Source organism: Physeter macrocephalus, chromosome 14 (assembly GCF_002837175.3).
Source record: "Physeter macrocephalus isolate SW-GA chromosome 14, ASM283717v5, whole genome shotgun sequence".
Lineage (NCBI taxonomy): Eukaryota > Metazoa > Chordata > Mammalia > Artiodactyla > Physeteridae > Physeter > Physeter macrocephalus.
The window spans coordinates 4761567-4780622 of NC_041227.1; the positions used below are offsets into that span (position 1 = coordinate 4761567).

General features: G+C 44.6%; 2 protein-coding genes across 5 annotated transcripts in view; one reads left to right on the forward strand and one right to left on the reverse strand.

Moving 5' to 3' along the window:
- The window catches only part of LOC102994950 (putative serine/threonine-protein phosphatase 4 regulatory subunit 1-like), a 74181-nt gene extending 64692 nt beyond the window's left edge, over nt 1-9489 (reverse strand). The window contains 2 exon segments of the mRNA XM_055090767.1: nt 9297-9341; nt 9483-9489. Of these exon segments, the coding sequence (XP_054946742.1) occupies nt 9297-9341; nt 9483-9489 (52 nt within the window).
- A 206-nt stretch (nt 9490-9695) lies between these two features.
- Nucleotides 9696-19056, forward strand: part of RAB22A (RAB22A, member RAS oncogene family) — a 56217-nt gene continuing 46856 nt past the window's right edge. For 3 of the 4 annotated variants that reach the window (XM_028498444.2, XM_024128339.3, XM_028498443.2), the window contains exons 1-2: nt 9696-9977; nt 10993-11072. In XM_028498444.2, the coding sequence (XP_028354245.1) occupies nt 9942-9977; nt 10993-11072 (116 nt within the window). In that variant the 5' untranslated portion in view covers nt 9696-9941. Of the gene's footprint in view, nt 9978-10944; nt 11073-19056 lie in introns of those variants that run through there. The other variant, XM_024128338.3, reaches the window with a different exon arrangement.

Genomic DNA, 19056 nt, shown 5'->3' on the forward strand with positions numbered 1-19056 from the left:
TGAAGCCCGCGCGCCTAGAACCCGTGCTCTGCAACAAGAGAAGCCACCGCAATGAGAAGCCCGCGCACCGCAACGAAGAGCAGCCCCCGCTCGCCGCAACTAGAGAAAGCCCGTGCGCAGCAACGAAGACCCAACGCAGCCAAAAAAATACATAAAAAAATAAAAATAAAAAATAAATAAAACAGGCTGGGGCGCAAAATAAGTTGGATGAGGTTGCTCTGGCGAAAACACTCAGGGGACCCTGAGCACGTGCCTGCGTGTCAGTGCTTTTCACAAGACACCAATCTGTCTTAAACCAGGCTAAGTATGAATTAATGCTTTAAGTATAATGTTAGGTGAATGTGCTTTACAGGTTCAAAGTACAATAGATACGATCTAATAAAAAGAGAGAAAGAAAAGAAGTTTTACAGGTCATTTTGCATCACAAAAAGGATCAGAAGATCTAGTACAAAAAACAGAAGGCGTGTTAACAGCAAACCCATCTCAAACGTCCTCTCCCCACCCAGCATGGTTAATTTCAGGTGACAACAGTAAACCATAACTTAACATTCGACAGAGCACTGGCGGTTCAGAGATGACAAAGGCATGGTCCCCAGACTCCAAAAGCTCCCAAGGGAACAAAGATCTTCCCACACATAACAACCCACAATACCCCGGTGGCAAGAGCCATAGGGTACAGTCATAAACAAGACAGGTAGGAGACCAGCTCTGCTTGTAGGAGGAAGGAGGTGATGGGAGATGCTTCCCTAAAACAGCAGTGATATTTGAGCTGGGCCTTGAAGATCGAGTAGGAGTTTACCACACAGGAAGAGAGAGAGGATCTGGGAAAGGGAAAAAGAACTTTCCAGATGAAGGGAAGAACACAGCAGAGGAAAGTGCACTGGCTGTCTGCTGCCTTTGAGGGGTTCGGGAAGCCAGAGATTTCTCACGAAGCCACCAAGCCCTAGCTGAGCAGCCACCCCAGAACTGGTCTGAAGTGGAAAGGTGAGAAAAAATAAACACAATACAACATGTCCAATGAGATAACTTTATTGACCCAGACATGAACAGAGGTAGAGACGGAGGCAGAATGTTAGAGCACGTCTATCCCGGCAAGCATTTTCATTAAGAATCCGTTCTCCAGGCATTCCCAATATTTACGATTCTCCATTCAACATGTCATCCTGTCACTATAACTCTGTGTGAGATACGCCACCCTGGGCCAGCCCAATTATCCATACGATCCAATATTCTGTCTCTAACACAGCACTAGTGGACGTTGGTTGGGAGAAAACATGACAGATGTGACCCACTGTCTGTGTCCACTTCAAAAATGTTAGAAGATTGGTTGATGGTGGCTGAGAAGGAGTCTAGCCTTATTTGCAAAATGTGTACTTAAAAAAAAAAGAGAGAGAAAACTGTTATTAACGTAGAACATATGTAATTGATAATTCTTAGCGCTTCTCATTAGCCACTCTTCGATGAACAATAACTAAGTCTCTGCAAGGCCTTATATGATTTGGGGGGAAGCCAGAGTAAACCATCCATTAATGTATTATTTAAAGTGGCTTCATCCTTCTTGCTAACAGGCTTATAAATACTAATGCAGATTCTTAAATTGGGACTATTTCTAAAAGCTACACCAGACAAACCCAACCCATGCGAAAGATAAAGAACGTTCTTGCTTCTTCACTGACTTTGGGGGCGGGCGGGGGGGGCGGAAGGTGGAATTGACCCCTGCACACGGCAGGTCTTTGTTGACTTAACTAAATTTCAATGGCAAGCTGCACAGGCAAACTTTCTCTGTATAAATGCCATTCTCTAACAAGACCCATGCTGATTTATTAGCTCCTGCATGAGCGGATCCGTCCAGTGCATAATGTTTTGTATCGCAAATCTTTGAGGGCTACTGATGGTTATTACTAGCACTACGCAGTGGGCTGGCTGAAAAGACCAACCGAGCTCACGAGCAGCCGTCCTTTCTATACCATGCATACATGGAAATTCCTCTTTGATTTGTGGCTTTAATCACGGCTTCCAAAACCCGTCATTATTTATGACTCTGACTTTTACACTGACGGTCAACGGGAAACACTGACTCGGGTCACCTGATAGGCGAGCACTCTGCAGCTCCAAGCCGCTCGTGGGCTCCACTGTGATATTATACATCTCAATTTTCCTGCCAACCCACCCAGCTGGGGACAGAGCTGGAGGAGGTGTGGGTGAGGGGGCCAGACTCTACACAGTCTGATGGATGGAAGAGCGCTACTGAAAAATGCAGCGACTTCTCCACTCAGGCTTGAGGCAGATTCGAAAAGGAAAAAAAGGTTGCAAAACAAAACCCACAGCCCCTGGGGTGAGTGTATGTGCGTGGGGGGCTCTATTTTCCTACTGTTCAAAATATTTGAGACAATCAAGCAATGCTGGCCAACATTACACCACTTTTCTAATGACCGCCTTGGCCAAATTGCCAGGAAAGTCGCCTTCCTCCTTCTGGAAAGAAGCAAACTCCTCCGCGGATGCACCGAGTTCCATGCCTGTCTTACACAGTCCAACCCCGCCATCACCCTCCCCTCCTGCTCTCTGCCATCTTCCCCTTTGCACAGACTCCTTACCCCCATCCATGGTTATGCTCTCCCCTGTGCCTTGATCTTAAAAGGCAATTCTTATTTTTTTAACTGAAGTATGCCATTCACACAGAAAAGTGCACAAAAAGTAAGTGTTCCACTTGACTCATTTTTTAACTGAACATGCCTGTGAAACCAGTCCTCAGCTCAAGAAAGACAATTTAACCGGCATCTCCAAAAGCCCCCCATGCTCCCTCCCACTTACTGCCTTACCCAAAGGGGACCACTCTCCTGCCTTCTACATCAGATCAGCTCGATTGCTGTGCTTGTTTCCATACTCTGTGTAAACAGAATCATCCAATCTATACCCTTTTGTGTCTGGCTTCTTTCACCAACCACTATGTTTGTGAAGTTCATCCATATTACTGAGTGGCGCTGTAGATAACTCACTCTTATAACTGCATAGTTTTCCAACGTGTGAACATAACCACAAGTTATAATCCATTTTACTCACGATGGACATTTGGGTGGGTTCTAGTTTTCGACTATTAAGAATAGTGCAACTATGACCCTGTCTTTTTGAAAATATGTGTTCACGTTTTGTGGGCAAGTAACCAGGAGTGGAACAGTTGGGCCATCCAAATCCTTTTTCTTTTTTTTTAAGGTTGTCAGAGTAGATATAAATAATGCAAAGGTGTTCTGGGCTCTTTTAGCCAAGAAGCAAAGCGACTGACTTCAACCCCTCCAGCCCCTCCAGCTGCTTCTTCTCAAAAGGGTCTGTTTTCCTGGCTACACTGGGAGCTCCCAAGAACAGTGACCCCACTCCCCAAAATGCCCAGTGGCCAGCCAGCGTCTGGAATACAGTGCGTGCTCGATGCATGGACTACAGGAACCATATCCTCAACTTCCCGACACCACTCATTCTGGCCTGGCTTCTGCCCGCCGGCTGCACTGGAAAAGTTCTCACTGAGCTCACTCACCCGTTGCCCTCCTTGGCCTGACCCAACTCAACCGGCACCTCCCATCTGTGCCACCTCTACGCGCACCTTCCCTCTAGGTGGGAGCAGCTCTGGGATGGAGCCCAGGCTTCTTCATCCCTCTGGCCCCAGTGCCTCCCACAGGCTGGTGCCCGGGACGAGCTGGAGAAACAGCTGTTACATGGACGAATGACTTTCCAAACAGGGAAAGCAACCACTTGCCCTCATCTCTTATTTTTTTTCCTCATCTGGGTTAAGGCTAAGTGGTGTTTTGAAGCTCAAAACCACTTTCTCTTTCATTAGCTAGGTTTTGTTGCAAAACTTCTGCTCAAAAAAAATCTTCATTTGTGAGGTAGAAAGCCATATAAAACTCTCTTTTTAAACAGAGACAATTTCAGGGAATCTCTGATGTTCATCTGTTTGTCTCATAGGAAATGGAAAATACAGAACAACAAAAGTAAAATGCATTACAATTATCAGCCGGGAAGCACAGCAGACTCGGCCCACACCATGCTGACTCTTTTGTTCCTTGCTCACCCTCATCCTGTTGGGAGGAGATAGGTACATGCTTTTAATCCCCAACACACCAACAGGAAAAAGGAGACGTGAAGGCTGAACAACTTGTCAAGGGCTCCTCAACAAAGCAGGGGCTGTGCTGACAAAAGTGAGCTCTTCAAACTGAGCCCAGTGGGAAAGGCAGCCTTTCAGGTTGGCTCAGCTAATCGACAGACTTCTGGGTGCGGACAGAAGGAAATCAAGTTTCAGAGAAAGACAAATATACGATACCACATATCTGTGGAATCTAAAAAAGTGACACATAAAATTAAAAAAAAATAAAAAATAAAAAAGTGATACAAATGAACTTATTTACAAAACAGACTCACAGGCATAAAAAACAAACTTATGGTTACACCAAAGTGGAAAGGGGGGAGAGAGAAATTAGGAGCTTGGGATTAACATATACACACTACTAAACATAAAATAGATAACCAACCAACAAGGACCTACTGTAGAGCACAGGGAACTATACTCGATATCTTGTAATAACCTATAATGGAAAAGAATCTGAAAAAAGAATATATATATAATAAATATATAATAAAGAGTATAAATATATGTATATACAACTGAATCAGTTTGCTGTACACCTGAGCCTAACATGACATTGTAAATCAACTACAATTAAAAAAAAAAAATCCCCCCCCCAAAAAAGGAAAAAAAATGAAATCAAGTTTGATTTAGAACAGAGGGCCAAATCCAGCCCTGTGTTTGTAAATAAAGTTTTATTAGCAAACAGCCATGTTCATTCATTTATGTATATCTGTGAGTGCTACCAGGCTACAGTGGCAGACTTGAGTGGTTACAGCAGGCTTTCTGGCCAGCAAAGTCTAAAATGTTTACTACCTGATCCTTTACAGAAAAAAAAATTTGCCCATCTCTGACTTGGAGAATAGTCTGATGTCTGGATTTTGTTCTATTTCCCAACTATTAGCACATTCAAGATCCTGTTCAAACTATTTCACTCAACAGGGAGGTCTTTACTTTAAAAAAAAAAAAATTGACAATCTTTGATTTGAGTTTATATAATAGTTCAGAGAGAACGTTCAATGGTTTGGTTTGGGGCTAAAATTAATCTATTTTCTCTGCTTGGCTGTGGTCCTCAAGCAGAACATTTTTACAAACTTGGACCAAAGTAGGCAGGTGAAACGGAATGCATTCTGCTCTGGAGGATGTCTTTTATTCAAGCTTGAACATACACCACTCCTTCTAGCATTAAGATTCAAGGAGTCTATCTGTATCCCTCTGTCTAAGCTAATCCCATTTTCAACAAAGGTCCAGATATTATTTGTTGATACCTAGCTTTTCTCATCAACAGAAGTATACCTTCTTCCAACTTCTTTCACAGATACCTCAAAAACTAAACATTTGAAAAGAAATACACAGTCCTCCAAATACTAATAGATTCTCCAAGTCTGTCTTTTGAAGCAAAACGCATCTTACAATAACATGACTTCAGAATTGAAATCCATCTTTAAACTCTTCATGTAGACGTTTGATCATATAAGAAACTTTCACCTCATTTTTTAAAACTTTCTATTAAGGAAATTTTCAAACACATGCAAAAATAGAATCGTATAATAAACCCCACACCCCTAGCAACCAGTTTCAACAAGTATAAACATTCCGCCAATTTTTCCCACTCATCCTTCTTCCCAACTTTTTGATGATTTATTGTTCGTTGCAGCATTTTCAAAGCAGACTTCACACATTAAATCATTTCACCCATAAATGCTTATTTGTTTCTGTTAGATAAGGTCCTTCTCCTTTGAATAAAACTGTGACACCACTATCGCACCTGACAAAATAAATAATGATTCTTACTATAACCTAATACCCAGCCCAAGTTTAATTTTCCCCAACTGTCTCAATAATGTCTTTTTATAGCTGATTTGTTCAACTAAGGATCCAAACATGACCACATATTATATTTTGTTGATAGGTCTCTTAGGTCTCTTTATATCTGCAACAGATTCCCCTCACTTTTTTTTCACCCACCACTAGCACACACTTAAATTCCAATTGGCCAAGCAAACCTTACCAGGAGTAATACCTCTTCAGCCTCCACCTGCTTTAAGCAACCGGGACGGTCACAGGACGTTAAGCCCCTGAGGCACAGACGCACCCAGCTCCACCTTCTAAGTGCAATCCACCACCAGGACCACCGTGCCACACCATCCCACATACTTTCTGCTCTCAAGAGAAGGAATTTAGATTGCTTCAGCAAGCTAATTCACTAAAATTAAATCTTTTCTGTGCTGAAATGACCCGAAGACTGAATGATTTTAAAAGACAAGACAGCCTTTCGTTGTGGCTTCTTTTTGAAGTTAGCCAAATTAATCAAGAAATCACAAAGTAAATCGGACAAGACTCGTCATCCATTATCACTACCAGTAATGACATTAATTGAACACCTAGGTTATGGAGGACACTGGGTGATAAAAAAGGATGACCTATGTTCCTGCCCAAAGTGACTTAGAGCCTAAATGGAGCGGTTATCCCATCGTTTAGACAAAAAATGCCCAAGAAGGACAACAGATGGAGAACCACCGCAACCAACATCCATGCTCCTGTCATTAGCTTAAGAACATTTGTGAGGTCAATCTGTGCGATGGAATAAAAAAAGCAAGACTCAGAGGAACAGAGTTGGATTGCTAGTTCTATCATTTATGACCTGTGCCATACTGGATAAGTTAGTTAACCTCTCTGATTCTCAATTTCATCATTTGTAAAACAGGAATAATCCCACCTACTTCACAGAGTAGCAGCCCTTAACACCGAATCAGAAAATTGTATACGAGTGCCTAGCAATAATGATGATGGTTAAAATAATAACAGTAATAAAATCATTGAATATAATACTCCATGCCAGGCACTGGGCTAAAATGTTTTATGTGTATTGTTTCATCTAATCCTCATATCAGTCCTATGAAGCAACTCCAATTCTTATGTCATTTTCCAGACGAAGAATGTGAACAGAGTGAGTGATCTGCTCACACTGACTCAGCTAAAGGCAGGAAGTGGGTTACAGGACCTCAGGGTTCTTGCTATCAATCACAGCATGATAATGCCTCCCAAATATCACCCCAGTAAAGTGCAAAGGCGGGACCCAGGGCTGCATAAATTACTGGGGGGACAGGCCCTCCTATTGTGGCTATTAATCAAACCAATTATATTGTAATTTCATAGGAACAGCACCCTGAAGCCCCCACCCCTGCTCAAAAAAAAGAAGCCCCAGGAGGCTCCCAGAGTTGCCCTACCCATGGCATGGGTGTGTTCAGAGCCATAATGCTGGTTTTCTTCCTTACTGGGACGAGTCTTCAGCAGTCAGCTAAAGAGTATTTATGGCATTCTTTATTACAAGTCTCAAACACCCAATATTTGCACAAACAGGGCCAAAGGAAAATCAGAATTATTTTTTCCTATATAATCTTTTCCTTTTTGTACACATATACAAAAAAGACAAAAGGAAGCTAGCTGCCAGAAAAGAGGTCCAAATGCCTGCCGTCACCACGCTGTGAGAAGCCCAAGCTAGCCAAGTGGAAGAAGCTCCTAGAAGAGAACTGAGGCCCTGACCTGCAGTCCCAGCAGATTTCCTGGCCAAGAGCCATGTGAGGAAAGCCATTTTGGACCTTCTTATCCTCCCAGAGTTCAAAGTGAACACACGAAGCTTCTGTATCACCCAGTAATGCACAGAATTGTTAGAAATAACAAAATGCTGTTGATTTAAGCCACTGAGTTTTGGGGTGGCTTGTTAGATAACTGATATAGCCAGAAATCAGCTTTTCCAGCCAGGCCAAATATCGAATCTATGAATGTGAGGTGCCTTAACAGCAGCTTACTGTTGTTTATCAAGAGAAAGGCTACATTCCTTCCATTCGAAGGTGCCCGCTGGCCGAAACATTCAGCTCTGTAAACCTGAGGCCAACACTGTACTTTGCCCCACAGCGTTAAATAATTATGAATAATGATCACAACAATAATAATGGCAGATAATATTTACCCAGCGTGTCCTATGTACAAGGCTTCATGCTAAACCTTTTATTATTTAACCTGCGCGGAAGCCTTTTGAGGTGGACTTCGATTATGCCCATTCTACAGATGAGGCCATGAGGCTCCAAGTGGTACAGTGACTTGGCCAGGATCACACAGCCAGTAGAGAGTGGCTCAGGACTTCACTCTCTGGCCATCTGACTTCAGGACCCATGCTCCTAAACATTGGCCCCTTCAAATGTCATTTTACTTTAATAAAGTTGCCTCCTTCTAAAAGAAATAATGTGTATAAAGGGTTTAAACTGTGCCTGACCTATGGTGTTTTCTGTAAACACCAGTTCTTGTTAGTAGGAAAGTTGCAGATGGGCAAGGGAAGAGCACAGTAAGCCCCCATTAATGTTGGCTATTGTGATGGTTTGTACAGGCCTCCCTCATCAGCAGGCAACCCGGCGTTTGGTAATTATCTGTTTACAAGTCGGCTCTCTCCCTGGACTGTGAGCTCCCTGAGAGTCGTCACCGTTTGGGGTTCGAGTTTGTAGGTCCCGGGCTCCGCGCATGGCCGGCCCAGAACCAGCAGGTGCTCAAGAAATGTTTGTTGAATGGAAAGGAAATGCTTCAGTCACCACAAAAGCGAACTTGCATTTCCAGGAACACCTTCCCCAGCCATCAGTCCTTAACGTGATTCTAAAGGAAAGAGCAGGAAGGGACAGGTGACGGATACCCACCCAATGGGCTCCTAGGGATGAGAACGGAGCTAGGCTTGTGGCCAGGACACTGGAGAAGTCTGTGCGAGTCTGTGGCCGGCCACACGGGGAGCCGGACCTCCCAAACTCCCCAGCGCTCTGAAAAGTTCCAGGGAAAAAAGTGGAGACACTGGGGGGAAGTCCCCGACCCCCAAGGTGGCCACGCCTCCTCCCTCCCGGAATCACTAGGAGGAGGGACTAGCCCTCCCTCCCCTCCCGCCGCAGGAGGAGGAGGAGGAGGAGGAAGAGAAAGAAAGTGACAGGAAGTCAGAAGTTTCCCAGCAACAAAAATCCTCCCATCCTCGGCCGCCCCGCCCAGTGAGGAGGGACTGCCACAAGTGATTAAGGCAGTTGGGGGTCCCGCTATTCGGGGCCCAACACGGAGAGCCCAGCCCGTAGGTCCCACCCCCGCCTTTCGTGCACCCCTAATTCTATGAGAGGTTCCCAGGAAGGGGCGGGACGCCCCAACTGTTACTTACAATCGTCTAAGTCATCCTGCAAGTCCACAAAGTACAGGGGGATCCCTGAAAACCAAGAGACACATAAGGAGTTACAAGGGGGCTGCGGCAGGCGGCCTCAGGGGCGGGCGGGGGTGGTCCCCGGGCCCCGAAGGGTGGTCCCGGATTGGGGGGAGGGGAGCGCCCCGGGAGTCCAGCCCCACTCACCCGCCATCTTGGAATGGGCCTGGAGGCGGGCCCGGCGCGCGAGGGGCGGGGCCAGAGGGAGAGGGGCGGGGTATCTGTCTTCGGGCCCCGCCCCTCGTCGTGGGCCCCGCCCCCCCGCCCCTGCATCGAGCCTCGCGGCGCCAGCCGGCCCCGCCCTCGCGGCGAAGGTGGCTGCCGAGGTGGGCGGGGAGGTCAGGTGACCCGGCTGGCGTCCCAAGATGGCGGCAGCGGTGGCGCCTGGGAACCCGCGGCACCGTCCCGGCTGCTGAGGCGGGCCCCGCACGGCTGGTGACGGACGGGCCAGGCCGAGGACAGGCGAACGGGCGGCCGCCGCCTCTACGCGCCCCGCGGCCGGGGCTAGGCCGTGCCGCGGCCGTGCTGGGGGATGCTCGTGCTGGGCCGGGCCTCTCCCTCCTCAACTTAGGGCGGCGGCGGGCCCGCGCCCCTGGCTCCCAGGCCATGGCGCTGAGGGAGCTCAAAGTGTGTCTGCTGGGGGTGAGTGGCGGCGGGCCGGCTGGGAGGGCCGCGGGAGGCCGGGCGGGCCGGGGACCCGGGCGTGCCCACGTCCCCTCAGCCCCTTCTCCCAGTCTCCGTGCGGGACGCCGCCTACCTGCCCCGGGACCCTCCCTCCAGCCCCCCTCCCCCCCCACCCGGCCCGTCCCACCCACCTGGCCGCACCGTCCTGAAGGTTTCAATGGTGGGAGGGACCTTCCGCCTCGTCCCTCCCTGGAGCCCAGGGTCTCTTCCCGCTCCCCAAAGGGTGAAGAGCCCTCCCTGCCTCTCCATTGCATCTGGGTTAAGAGCAGCTCTTAAATAGCTTCCCCAGGTACTAGTTAGGAGTTGGCCAAGTCTTGCAAAGTACAGCCAGTAACAGGTCTTTAGGTTTTATGAGCAGCAGTAGTCTCCTTTGCCGTCTGCTTGGTGTTTTTGAACTTGTGGGATACCTCTGACACTTCTCACAGAGTTACTTTCCTTGGGGCGGCCGGGGGCACATTCAAATCAGGAAGCCCCAAAGACTAGTTTGAAGCTTCAGCTTCCTGACTTGTCAAGGCAACTTTGCTATTTCAGACCATACTTTCTGAAATTGATGCTCTCTTGCCTGAGTTGCTGCTTTAAAGACTGAAAAAGATTTCAATAACTAGTCTTCCCCCTTCCTACATGGGTGGGGCTGGGATTTATCAGGGATTACTCAGAAGTACTTCAAGAGTTCATAGTTCATTTAGACTTCTTATAAAGCAAGTGAGTTTGTCACTTTGCACAGTAAGCAGAAACTTTGGATCTTTCAAAAGATCCTGTCTCTTAAAAACTTGGAACCCCTCTCCTACAATACATTTTGAAATCTCCTAGTTACTCCACTGAATTTTTATGAAAACCTTTTTGTGTTTCTTAACTTCTAAAATTTACCTATCTGGAATGATTTTTCCAAAATCCTGAACTTAGGGCACAAGGTAGTTTTTGGTGTATGCAAGCAGGTAAAACTTTTTCTTCTTCACCTCTCATTCTCTTTCAGGATACAGGTGTAGGTAAATCAAGTATTGTGTGGCGGTTCGTGGAAGACAGTTTTGATCCGAATATCAACCCAACAATAGGGTAAGAGATCAAGTTTATGGACTGTGCATCTAAAGGTGTATTGAAAAATCCATTCAAATAAGGCTGTGTTACAAGGGTTAGGCATCCCCATTTTAAACTCTAGTGAATTTGGAGACACTGGTTCCCATCATCTCTAGAAGAACTTGAAATGGTGGAGTGAGGATTGATGTGTTTTAGGAAAATTGTCTTTTGATTTGTGAGGAATGAAAACTTCAAAATGAAAGTATGAATTAAAGTTTTACTTGTTAGAATATACATAGAGCCTTCGATCTATGAATAGTAACAGCAATTACACCTTGAAATAAGGCAGAAGAAAACAGGTCCTAATACTTTTTTTTTCCCCGGCATGTCACCTAAAAGATATTTTAGGTGGCTTTAGTTCTTCGTAAGAAAATAGTTTGGGGTCCAAACCCTTCTCACACATTCCAGCACTGCTACTACACGTTCCAGTAGCAGTAAAGAATTAACAAATTAATGTCAAAATGGAAGCTTTTTTCCGGGTATCTGGGTCTTAGAATAAGTGAAATTGACTGGCTGTCGGTTTTCGACTCTGTGAGAAAACTTTTCAGGCTGTTTAAATAGCATAATATTAATACTTTCTCTGTGAGAAGTTGTGTTTCGTGGGTTTTAATACTTTGTTAGGCTTGTAAGACTAGATAGCTACTATGCAAAGCCCCAGTCGAGTGGTTTCTTCCATTTCAAGAAAAATTCTGTTCTGCCTAATCGGGAAATATTTTACAGCATACACATACACACTTGAAGGCACCAAGATGAAACAGCCACTGATTCTCTGAAATTAAAATGCCTGTCAGTATCCTTCAAGAAAGAACTGGGTATGCCTACATGTTTGAAGTGTGAACTCATCCTCCTCTGGGCCCGCCTGTCACTACCCGCATGGGAAAGTGAAGGGACAGGACGTGATAGCAGGTCGTACTGGTGACTCAGTGAGTGACACACCTCACACTAGGCAGCTGGGTTAGAAGTGCTGTCTCAGCAGAGAAGAGGGAAGGTGGAGGGTCTCCCTCAGGCCTGTGGCCCTGTCCTGGGTGGCCAGCCCTCCCAGCCCCACAGGCGCTGGGGTTCTTCACCTCCCCGAGCCCCGCTCTCCTCACCTGGTGGTCCAGGTGCACGTCTCACAGGGAAGAGGGTCCGAGGCTTCCCCCTCGTCCCTTCCACTGTCCTTGTTTCTCTGTCCTCAGCAGGTGTCCTCCTCCTTCAGGACCAACCCCCCACAAACCTGAGCTCTGGAGCCCTGCCTTCATCAGGTCTCCCCTTCCTTCCCCAGCCCTGCCTTCTTGTCGGAGCCTGCAGACACGCTCCCCGAAGACAGGGCCGTCCCCCGGGCCTGCCGGGCAAACTGGGGGCTCCGGAAAGAGGACTTCCTGCTTCCTCAGCTGCCGCTTCTCCTCAGCCCCCTGCTGTCTCCATCCCACCCCACTGCCCCACCGGAGCCGCCTTCCCTCGGTACCTGTTTCCGTCTCATTGCCAAAGCAACGGCTTTTTTCTTTCTTTATTCATTCATTGAGTGCCTGCTGTATGCCGGATGCTAGACTGGGGGCTGGTGATTCAGACCAGGGCTCAGCAAACCGTGGCCGTTTGGCCCACCTCTTGATTTTATAGATCAAGTGATACCGTGACACATCACACCCGTTCATTTATATGTTGTCTGCGCCGCTTTCGGGCTACAGTGGCAGAGTTGAATAGTTGTGACTAAGACCCTGTGGCCCACAAAGCTGAAAGTGTTCACTCTTTGGACCTTTTCAGACAAAGTGTGCCAGCCCCTCCTGCCTTCATGACCCTCTCCTAGAAGGAGAGAGACATAGTCTGTAACGAAAGTACAGCAAGTGATTTCTTTGACCGTTTTCTGTGCTCCAAAGGAGGAATGTGGAGCACCTGTGAGAGCCTGTAGCAGGGGCCCCACCCAGGCCCAAGGGCCTGACTGCTTCCTGAGGGGAACAGAGAGCGTGTGAGGGAGGCACTTGGAAGCCCTGGCATTTCAGTATTGAAAGATGAGTGGACTGGATTTCGAAAAACAGTTTTTGAAGAGTGGAAGGTAACTCTCGGTGGTGTTGAGGGCAGTGAGTAGCACGGGGGACAGCAGGAGCTGTGAGGGTGGGGGACGGGGCACATTGGATGGGTGGCCCGGAGGCTGGAGAGGCAGCAGGGCCAGGCCCCAGACGCTCTTTCTCTCCCTGGGTCCGTGACCATCCCCCTCAGTCTTCTCGCCGCCCCCCCCCCCGCCCCCGTCCCCTGCCGAGCTCATAAGCGTTTGGTCTTCCCCACACCGCGTCCTCCTCCGTGCCGTGCCTTTCCCAAACACTAAGGGGCTCTACGTATTTGTGACTGAGCTCATCAACTCCCCATCAGAGGCTTGGCCCTCTGCTCCTCTTTCCGTGGACCTTGTGGAAGAGAAAAGGGCCAACGTGTCCTCAGGTACGCAAGCCAGCAACCTGGGCATCCTTCTCAGATCCCCCTCCGAATGTCCCCTCCCCTCCCTGAAGCCAGCATGAGTCACTAGCTCCTGTCCAGGGCTCCTCCTGAATATCCTTCCATACCTGTTCTTTGATGACTTCTAGACCTTCATCTTCCCTCGTGGTGGTTCCGACGTGGACTCTGCCACCTGCCAGCTAGTTAACCCTGAATCCGTTTCCCCATCAGCAAAATAATAGTAATACTGGCACCGATTCCATATTGTTAGGGGAATTCCATGAGATACTGTATTTAAAACGTTTAGCTAAATGCCAGGGACACTGGGGCTCAATACATGATAGCATTGTTGTTTTTTAAAAATATTTACATCTTTTTAAAATCTTTAAAAATTATTTTTATCAAAGTAAGGTGCATGTGGTTTTTTTCTGTAACAATAAGGCTTATAAGTTAAGTATAACGGTCCCCTGGTCCACTCTGACTCGCTCCCCAGAGGCAACTACTGTTGTGATGTTGTTTAGCTGTCTTTTCTGATCTTTCCTCCAGATTTTTTCGTAACATGCATATACTGCTAATTCTTGATCCCGTCTCTCTTCTCCCCCGCCCCATCACCCAATTTTAGGCATTATCTCCGGATTGTTTTCTTGAGAGACGGGAAGTAGTCATCCTACTTCTCCCACCTCCCTCTGCTCATTTGCCCTCCCTCCATCTTTCCAGTTAAAGCACTACCACTGAGCGTCAACGTAGCCTTTAGAATGCAGGCTCTCAAGCCAGGCTAGCTGCCTTCACATTCCAGGTCTAACACGTAGTTGCTGTGTGTCCTTGAGCAAATTATTTAACCGCTTTGTGACTAAATTTGCACATTTGGGGGAATAAGTTGCATCTCATTATAGAGTTGTGAAATTTGAGTTAAACACTAAAAATTAGTTAGAATGGTACTTGGCATATGGGAAGCGTTTGTTATTTCTTAGCAACTGTTATTTTTTAATAAGCCTCTAACACTATAGGTTTTTTTTAGACTTTATTTAAATGGAATTAGACCAGTAGGTATTGTTTTGTATCTGCTTATTTTATTCAAACCTTGTGAGATTCATCTATGTCATTTCATGTAATAATAGTTTATTCTTTTTCATCTCTGTATAGTAAGTATCTCATTGGATAAATATACCACAGTTTATTCTACTGCTGGATATTGTGGTTGTTTCTAGTCTGAGGCTATTACAAATAATTCTGCTGTGAACATTTTTGTACGTGTCTTTTGTGCCCATATGTATGGAATTTCTTTGGCAATTGGCAGTGGAATTCCTGGGTCAGAAGGAATATGTATCTTAACTCTAGTAGCTACCTTGTAAAGTATTGCGCCGATTTACATTCCTACCAGCAGTGTTCGGGAGTTCCGGTTGCTCCATATCAGCTACAACATTTGGTATTATCAGTCTCAAATTTTAGCTGTGTTGGAGGGTGGGTGGTAGTACCTCATTCTGGTTTTAGTTTCTGTTTCCCATATCACTAAAGCTATTGAACACATTTTCATATGTTTATTGGTCATTTGGATATGTTGCCTGTTTGAGAATCTTGTTCATTTTTCTATTGGGTCGTCAGTCATATCCTTATTGATTTGTAGGTGTTGTGTACGTATTCCGGATACTAGTCATTCGTTGGTTCTGAGTATTGCAGATATTTTCTCGCACTCAGTGACTAAGGTTTTCACTCTCTAAAAGGATCTTTTAATGAAGAGTTGTTACTTTTAATATATCCATTTGATCAATCTTTCTCTTTATGGTTAGTGCTTTTTATGTCCTTTTAATAAACTTTGATTTACCAAGGTCATGAAAATACTCTCCTGTTATCCTATAGAAATTTTGTTTCACTTTTCAGATTTAGATTTAAATTTTACCTGGAATTAATTTCTGGATGAGATGTAAAATAAACGTTAAGTTGTGGGGCATTTTGGCTTTTTTTTTTTTTTTAATTCCAACAGGGTTCTCCAGTAATCCTCATCCCTTTTTTGTTTTTTCAGACCATCCATAATTCAGTGTTCTGTGCTGAGCCGTGATTGTCATAAATTGAGCATCTGTATTTATAGTGCGCTTTTTATGGTTTTTTTAGAATATCCCATTGCTCTGGGTTTTTAATTCACTTTACTGACGTATAGTTTGTGTGCAGTAAAGTGCACCCATTTTTAGTGAACACGTTGATGAATTCTGACAGGTTTATACATCTGTGAGATCACCGCTGCAGTCAAGAGGTGGGACACTTGCATCACTCCAGGCTCTTCCCTTTTGCCCCGTCCTGTATTCATCCCCACCCCTACCACTGGCTCCAGGCAACCACTGATAAGCTTTCTGTCACTATAGATTATATGGAATTTTAAAATTTCAATTGTTTGTTACTAATATAGAGACATAAAATTGATTTTTACGTATGGACCTTGTGTTGTGTGTCTTGGCTAAATTCAATTAGTTCAGGCACCTTTTTAATAGATTCCTTGGGATTTTCTTAGGTGCACAATCATGCCATCTGTAATAGGCAATTTTATTTCTTTCTTTCCCATCTGTATGCCTTTTATTTCTCTTACCTGCCTTAGCACATGAGCTAGGACCTCCAGTGCTGTGAGAAGTGGTAAGAGCAGACATCCTTTCCTTATTCCTAATCTTGGTGGGGGAAGCATTCTGTCTTTTCCATTAAGTTAGACGTCTAGGCTCTAGGTTTTCTTTATAGGTGCCCACTATCAGGTTGAGAATGTTATCGTCTATCCCTAAATCAGTGAGATTTTTTTTTATCAAGAATTGTGTTGAATTTTGCCAGGTGGTTTTTTTCATCTTTTGAACTGTTCTTATGCTTTTTCTTTTTCAGTCTTAAAATAGTGAATTACAACAATTGATGTTAAAATATTAAGCCAACATTGCATTCCTCGGATACATTTCACTTGGTTAATATGCATTTTTTAAAACATTACTGAATTTGATTTACTAAAATTTTGCTAAGCATTTTTGCCTTCATGTTCATGATGGATATTGATCCATAGTTTTCTGTAATATGTTTCTCTAGTTTTGGTATCACGGCCTCATAAAATAAGTTGGGAAGTGTTTTTTCCTCTTCTACTTTTTTGCAAGAGTTCATGTAGAATTGGTATTTCTTCCTTAAAAGTTTGGTATAATTCATAAATTATATCCATTTGATCAATGGATGAAGCCATCTGAGCAAGGAGTTTTCTTTGTCAGAAAAATTTAGCTACCAGTTCAGCTTCTTTAATAGATATGGGCCTATTCATTTCTTCCTGAGTAAGCTTTGGTAGTTTGTGTCTTTCAAAGAATTTGTCCATTGTATCTGTTTTTTAATTTATTGGCATGAAGTTGTTCATAGTATTCCTCTGTTATCTTTTTAATGTCATTAGGATCTGTCCAGCGCAATTTTAATGGTCTTCTCAAAGAATCAGTTTATTTCATTAATATTTCACTCTTTTCCTTGTCATTGATTTTTGCTTTTATCTTCATTTTTTCCTTCCTTTGCTTATTTTGGCCTAACTTCTTCTTTTTTAGTTTTTTAAGGTGGAAGTTTGTAATACTGATTTTTTGTGTGTGTGGTACGCGGGCCTCTCACTGTTGTGGCCTCTCCCGTTGCGGAGCACAGGCTCCGGACGCGCAGGCTCAGCGGCCATGGCTCACGGGCCCAGCCGCTCCACGGCATGTGGGATCTTCCCGGACTGGGGCACGAACCCGTGTCCCCTGCATCAGCAGGCGGATTCTCAACCACTGTGCCACCAGGGAAGCCCTAGAATGGTGAATCTTTTCTAGAAGATTTTCAATTGACTTTGCCCAGATCCATCAGAGGAATCACTGTCTATGGCAGCTATAGACTTACGAAATGTATTTCTTAAATAATAAGACTTGAAAGTCAGAATGACTTCTTGATCCATGGGCTGCAGAATGGATGTTGTGTTGGCAGATATGAAAACAACATTAATCTCATACTTCTCCATCAGAGCTCTTGGGTGACAGGATTCTCAACCACTGCACCACCAGGGAAGCCCTGTAATACTGATTTTTTAAGGCATTTTTTTATATATGCAATTTATACAATTAGAACTATAAATTTCCCTGTGAGTACTGGTTTGAGTGAATTCCACAGATTTTGATATGTTGTGTTTTCATTTTCATTTAGTTCAAAGTATTTCCCTTGTGACTTGTTTGACCTGTTAGTTGTTGGAAGTATGTTTTCTAACTTACAATTATTTGGGAATTTTTCCAGATATTTTCAATTAGTACTGATTTGTAGTTTAAATCCGTTGTAGTCAGAGAACATACTCATTATTATTTCAAACCTTTTACATTTGACATTTGTTTTATGGCCTAGAATGTGGCCTTCATGAATGTTCCATGGGTACCAGAAAAGAATGTATTCTGCTACTGTTGTGTGGTGTGTTCTGTAAATGTTTAATAATCAGCTTGGCTAATAGCACTGTTCCTCTCCTTTGTATCCTTACTGATTTTTTTTTTCCCCTTACTTGAAGTGAAAGGAGTGTTTGAAATCCAACCCTAATTGAAGATTTGTCTAGTTCTGTTTTTAGTTTGATCAGTTTTTGTTGATATTCTGAAGCTCTTATTATTGACTATACCTACATGTAGCATTGTTATTTTTCTTGATCACTTCACTATCATGAAATGTCCCTCTTTTTCCCTGGTAACAGTCCTGATTCTGAATTCTACTCAGTCTCATATGAATACAGGCTCTTCAGCTCTCTGTTGGTTAGTGTTTGCATATCTTTTCCCATCCATTTACATTTAACCTATTTATATCTGTATATTTAAAGTGAGTTTCTTGCAGACAGCATTGTGGGTCCTGCCTTTTATTTGGAGTGTTTACACTTGTGCTATCTAATACAGTAGCTGCATGTGGCTATCTGAACTTAAGTTAAAATTTAAAATTCAGTTCCTCAGTCACACTAGCTACCTTTCAAGTTCTCATTGTAGGAGGCTCTGTCGTATAGTGCTGGTTTAGACCATTTTTATTTTTTGTAACTATCAATATGGTTTGGCTTAAATCTACCATCTTGCTGTATTTTTCTACTGCCTATATTAATGGTTCCATTTTATCTCCACTAGTGGCTTGTTAGCTGTACCTCTTCTATTATTTCAGTGGTTGCGCTAGGATTTACAATATACTTCTTTAATTTGTCAGCCTACCTTCAAATAATATACGGTTTCATGTATAGTATAAGAACCTCCTTACAAGAGTATACTTTCATTTCCCCTCACTCATCCTTTGTGTTATTAGTGTCATATATTTTATTTCTGCATCTTATAAAGTCCACAATACACTTATTTTTTGCCTTAGTCAGTGATCTTTCAAAGAGACTATTAGTGTTTTTTCTGGGTCCTTGTGCCAGTGTCACAGTTTCTTAAATCCAGTATCTTTTTTTTTTTTTTTGTGGTATGCGGGCCTCCCTCTGTTGCGGCCTCTCCCGTTGCGGAGCACAGGCTCCGGACGCGCAGGCTCAGCGGCCATGGCTCACGGGCCCAGCCGCTCCGCGGCATGTGGGATCCTCCCGGACCGG